Source organism: Melospiza melodia, chromosome 11, assembly GCF_035770615.1.
Source record: "Melospiza melodia melodia isolate bMelMel2 chromosome 11, bMelMel2.pri, whole genome shotgun sequence".
In the NCBI taxonomy this organism is placed as follows: domain Eukaryota; kingdom Metazoa; phylum Chordata; class Aves; order Passeriformes; family Passerellidae; genus Melospiza; species Melospiza melodia.
The window spans coordinates 19,902,839-19,908,964 of NC_086204.1; the positions used below are offsets into that span (position 1 = coordinate 19,902,839).

Here is a 6,126-nt window from a genome sequence, read left to right on the forward strand (position 1 = left end):
TGTGGACAGATATATAGAGAGTGTTGCTTTGCTTGGAGTCTTGCACATTTTGTAGTGGTAATTGCAAAAACACCTCTCAGAAATTGTAAAGATTAGTGGTACTAAGAGGGGGGTGTATTTGGTGTTTCTGAAGTTGGAGGAAAAAGGAAGTAAAGATGTCTGTGACATATCTCCTGTAGAAGAACAGCATAACTAAAAGGTTGGCTGTAATTCTCTTTTATTGTTTTGCTTGTTTTTTTTAGTATGCTGTAGAGTCCCTGTGTATCAGTCTGGCACTGGGATTGTAGTCTGTCAGTTGATTATATTGAAAGGAGAGGTAATTCTGAGCTCTCTTTGAGAGTGTATCTGTACATGCTCTTGTTTCTAGAGATTAGAACTTCCACAAAGTGTGGAAGCACATTTCAGTACTGTATTCTGTAGTGGAGTAAATGTTTACAAAAATTATTGCACTTTTTGAAAAATGTAACCTGCAATAACTTTAAAATTGAATGAAGTATGCCAGCATTGGGGAAGTAAATGAATTGGCATCTGCTGAGCTAATGAATGCAGTCTGTAAAATAAGGTAAAATTACTCTAGGTGGATTGCAAAAAGTTTTGCCTCTTGGTGTGTATTTAAATACTACTGTTGTTTAGGTCAGCAGGCTTTAAACATGATTCATGATTATGAATCAAGAGGCTGAAAAACTGTCCTTAATTTTGATTTACATGGGAGTCATTACATTAAAGTAATAGAATGAGTGTTTAGGCTGAAAGAGGCAGCCAGAAGTTTATTCAGAGCCTTGGAGGAATATTGCTAGGTGATGTTTGTTGAGATTCTCTCATTTCTATTGCAACATCAAAGCTGTGCAATTGCAATTCCTTGCAGGTCAAGCTGTGCCTGCCCCTGCTGGGGCTCCTCCGGGCGGGCAGCCAGATTACAGCGCGGCGTGGGCCGAGTACTACCGGCAGCAGGCAGCGTACTACGCTCAGACAAGTCCCCAGGGAATGCCACAGCATCCTCCAGCACCACAGGTACAGTCCTGAAGTGGTTTTTGGCTGGCTTCTGTCTCAGTGGTTGTAGATATTTTTTTGCATGTCTCCTGCTTTGTTCCTTTGGGGTATGCATCTTTTTTTCTAGCAAAGTAGCTATCAGAATAATGAGTAGATGACTTTGTTTACCTGATAACTTGAGTTCTGTATCTATCCATATGTTTGGTGATTGTTTTTTTTATTAAAAAAAAAGAAGAAAAACTTTCTCCTCCCAGGGTTTTGAAAACCATGCAAGAAGCCACCACCATTTACATTAACCAATTTTTCTTTCTTAAAGGCTTCACTCCTGAGTTAGCTCGATTTAAAGGATTTTCTTTAACTTTTTGTGTATCTCTTATGTATCTCTTCTGCACAGGGCCAATAATAAGAAGTGGACAATACAGTATTTGCTTCATTGTGTGGGGGAAAAAACCTTTGTTAAATGTATGGATGCAGACGCCTTGATGAAGATCTTAAATTTGGTTTAAAAAAATAGTGTTTTTGAAAATGTACAAAATATCTATCACTACTGATAGGAGGTAATATTTCTGTGTAGAAATGAAAAAATGGTTTGTTTTTAGTATTAGTGTAGATGTACACATTCCAGCAAATGTATTTGCAATTATGTGGTCAATGCTTTGTGATATAAATGTACTTTTTCAATGTATACTTTATCACTTTTAAAATGCCTGTTTTGTGCTTTACAATAAATAATATGAAACCTCCTGTGTCGGTAAGTTGGATATGTGGGTATATGCAGTATTGATTATAGGATTGATTTGCAACGCTGAATCAAGGTACCGCTACACAAATGAGTTGGGTTTTTTCCCCCCCCATAAGCCTTGCTGAGTTTAAAAACTTGTCATTAGCATGTTTTTCCCCTCTTGCAGAATAGCTGTAGATGGAGGATCTCTTTCATTCATTGTATTTTGCTGCCTAGCACCAGTAATCTCAATACCTTAATTTTTTTTCTACTTGATTAAAACTGCATGTGTTTAAGAAGATGATCTTTTGGCATACTTCCATTGCATTAACAGTGAAATTTCCTTTTATACATGACCACTGTTTCAGACCTGTGCAGCTGCTATAACAGATAACTTTTGTTGTTAATTGAATACTTCAAAACTGTTCCTGCATAACTATTCTATGGATTTTTTCAGACTAGTTATAAAACTGCTTTAAGTGTAATGTGCTTAAGCCTTCAGTTTAAAGTACTCCACTTCAAAACTCAGTGTAGAAAAGTCAATGTGGTAATGCATAGTAGTTACAAAAATTGCGTCTGTCCTTAAAACGCTGTTTTGTTGGAGTGATGGGAGTGGTTGAGAACTTCCTGCAGAGCAGATAACTTCTCTTTTTGTAAATATTCAAGTATTTGAATCAACTGATTATTTTTTTATATATACTTGAAGCTTCTTATTGCTCTAATGCTCATACTAAAAAGCTGATTCTCTTGAAATCCTGTGTTTGCTCTTTGCATATTTATTGGCTCTTTGCATATATTAGACTACATGCACTACAGTCTGTCTTGCCATTGTCTGTTGAAGTGCAGGTTTGATCCAGCCAGTATAGAACTAGCTCTATAGGGGTGAGGAGGACTGTGCTGTGTATCATCCTTGATTGTTCCTTCAAGGAGCATTGCACTGTAAGTACATCAGAATGACAAATTGATGAACTGCAACAGTATCTTTTTGTCAATGTTCCACATAATGCAAATGCTGTGCTTGTGTGATATTATGTTGGAATACAGTGCTGGTATCTTAGGAAATCATAATTGCTTCTTAATTCAGAAACATAGGTTTGCTTATATATATACATACACATAATCTGAGTTTTGTGGGTAAGTATTTCTGAAACTTCTAGCAGTAGCTAAAGAAAATCATGTGTCTGTTTATCTAAGAGTTTCTTTCATTAGTACTCATGAGACAGCTGTCATTCAGTGTTATAAAGTATGCATATCATAACATTGAAGTCTTTGGAACCACTTGTTAGACCGAGTTGTCTTTGTCTCCAGATAGCTTGCAGATATGTAGTGATGTAGGTATGTTTTAAATAATTCTATAACTGTTAATTGCTTTAATTTTTGGAACACCATGTTGTTGCTTTGAGAATTAAATTTTTTTAGGGTGGCTGCACAGAGAAGTAAAAGTTAAGGCTTGAAAACTGAAGTAGTTTTTTCAGGTAATCAGCAATGTATGCATTGTGCTGTAGAAATAGAAGGAATTATTTTTATCCTTTTAAAGCTAGGAATTTGCTGGTAGCTTGAAGAAGGCTAGGACAGTATTTGCTATCTTTAGTGTAGGGTATTAAGTTTAATAGTTCAGGTATTTTGCATGGTATTTTGTAGATAACCTTACAGAATGGTGCATTTATTATGTACTAAAGTGAGCAAAATTAAATTCACTGGATTCTTTATCATTCGCAAAATGGAGGCTGTTGATTTTGATTCATTTAAGGTATAAAATCTTTATTAATTGCAAACAGTGCAATTATTTATACTTCACAGTGCCTTCCCAGACCTTCCACCTTAGGTTCTGCTGCAAAAAAGCAACAGGTAAGCACAACCTAAGGAAGTATATAAATTAATATATTTCAGTACATTAATGTTGTCCCTGTGAGATCTTTGTGGTTGTGTATTGAAAAGCAATCTGCTGCTTCCCCAAATGCATTGTTACTCACGGTTCCATTTGAGTGGAAAATCTTGAGTTTTTAAACAACTGTTTATATTTCTAGGTCAATATGTATTTTTTCTTTTTTCTTTTTTTTTTTTTTTAGAAAAGAATGTTAGATTGCAGTAATTGAACTTGATCAGAATAAGTAATTTTTGTTATATTACCCAAATAGATAATTGTTGCAATTAAAGAATCAAAACCTTTAAAATGTGCAGGAATTGCTTTGGTTAGAAATGTCAACAGCCTTCACAAATGTTTTTTTTATGATAGGGCACTATTCCCATTAATCCATAAGACCTAAATGTGAAGAATGACTTCTTGTTGTTATCACTGAACTTGATAACTTGTCTTACAGTTCTAGTGTGTTAGTGGAGTTTGCTTATTAATACTTGACTTGGTAGGAAAAGAGATTTTGCAGTTTGAGATGAGTATGTTTTAACTGAACAAGCATGAGCACCAGTTAACAGTACAGCAAATAATATTTTATTGCTATAGCAGTCAGTGTATGCTGTTTCTTGATATTTTTAACTGAATTGCTGAATATTTTGATAGTATAAAATGTTAAATGTCTTACAGATGGTCTGGTACAGGTTTTTATTCTGAGCTTTTGTTGTTGGTTTTTTTTAGCTTAACATAAAGCAGCATCTGTTTGGGTTTTGTTCATTATTCTGCTTCTAAAATGTGCTGCTCCTCTTTCAAAAGTCCTGCTTATCTGTACATCAAAGAAAAATATTCAAAAATACTGCCTTCATTTTCACACACAGTGCTGAAGATGCTGCAAGCACCAAATCATAGCTCATAGAATCAGGTCCTGAGATAGTTACTACCAGTAAAGAGGAATCCTTTGAGTGTATGCCATTGGTGAGCCGATGAGCATGGACCGTAGAAGGGCTCCATGTAGAAGGTAAAATTGGCAAAAGCATAACAGATTTGAAATGTATCCCATACATAATGATATAGGGTATAATTTTTGTTTTGATCACTTTTCATTCTTTAAAGTATTCTTTGTTTGACCATTAATGTTCCATAATCTGTTATAGTTTTTTAAACTGTGATTTAATAATATAAACCATCTATTTTACTTTATATTCTTCTAAACAGTCAAGCTAATTTTTGAACTGAATTAATAGTTGTTATTCAGTTTCTCAAGCCACTTAGTATTTCATCTGCAGCTTAACATGTAACTTCATTTTTGATGTGAGAAGAGGGTAGGTGTGTACCATTTGGATTTTGATACTGTGGATTTAGTGTGGGGGTGAGTCATTTGTTCACTTCCTTTTTACATGGTACTTTTTCCTTCAACTGTTGCTCCTGAAATATCTTGAACAGTCTTTCAGTTGCTAATTTAGCCTGTGGGAGGAGATAGAGAAGAAAAAGCCAGTGTATTGGGATGTTGCTAGTGTGGAAGGTGAGATTTTTTTCTGTGTAGCATTTGAGGTGTATTGGCTTCCAGCTTTCTCACTGCAGGGCTTACAGGCATGCTGGTTTGTGCAGAGCACCGTGTTCCTTTTCTGTTTCAACTCTTGTCTCCAAACTCAGAGTTCCTGGGACAGCAGTAGATTATTGGAGTTACCCCAGTAGCAAAAAAGATAACTGAATTTGCTTAGAAATGCAGTGGACTTGTCCAAAAGGTGTCTTGAAATGTTTCCTGCTTACCCCACCCATCACCTCTTAGTGTCCCACAGTGAATGTGAAGAGTAAGAAAAGTTTTAAAAGCAAGCATTATGTTCCAAGTAGGAAAAGAATTTTCATATCACTTTCTGCAGCCTATACTTAATTAGGACATTGAATAAGATACCAGGTGGATTCTCTTTAGGGTGGCTTTATTGTAAGTCATCTGTTTCACTTGTCAGGCAGATAGGATCACGATTCACTTGCACAGCCTATCTTGAATTATTTCATCTTTATACTAGTGATATTTTACTGGATGGTAGAAACTGTTTCTCCCCATTTCTTTCCAGAGTAATTCTTAAGTTTTCCATTGCATGCTAAAAGTTTTTCCATTTTACTTTTTCTCCAGAAGTGGGGGGAGAAAGGGAGGACTGGGCTTTTCAGAAAGCAAACAGTTGACAGGATTCCCTCTTCCCTAGTACTAGCTTATGAAACTCTTGTGTATGCACAAATATTTCTCTTGCGTGCATGTGAAATGCCTTTTCGTCCTGAGAAAAGTGTTCTCTGCAGAAACTACCCGTGTGTAAACAGAAGATTGGCTTTAAAAGGCAACTGTGATGGGAACAGTGTCTTAGGGAGATGCAGCTTGGACTTGAGGTAAATTGAATGCTTTACAAAAATGTGGTTTTGAGCTTGCATTGACATTGTATGTAATATGGGTACACATTAACTGTATAATGGTTTTGTATGGTTTTTCTCAATAAATGTAAACTGATGAATAATAATAGCAATGGTTTTGTCTTTTTTATGCTCCTATCCCTGCCTTTGTTATTTTGAG

The 6,126-nt window shown here is 35.6% G+C and overlaps 1 protein-coding gene across 12 annotated transcripts in view; it reads left to right on the plus strand.

The window, feature by feature from the left end:
* Nucleotides 1-6,126, plus strand: part of FUBP1 (far upstream element binding protein 1) — a 33,454-nt gene that overhangs the window by 16,640 nt on the left and 10,688 nt on the right. For 2 of the 12 annotated variants that reach the window (XM_063165869.1, XM_063165865.1), the window contains exons 19-20: nt 866-1,011; nt 3,512-3,559. In XM_063165869.1, the coding sequence (XP_063021939.1) occupies nt 866-1,011; nt 3,512-3,559 (194 nt within the window). Of the gene's footprint in view, nt 1-865; nt 1,012-1,384; nt 6,074-6,126 lie in introns of those variants that run through there. The other 10 variants (XR_010029016.1, XR_010029015.1, XR_010029014.1 and 7 more) reach the window with 10 other exon arrangements.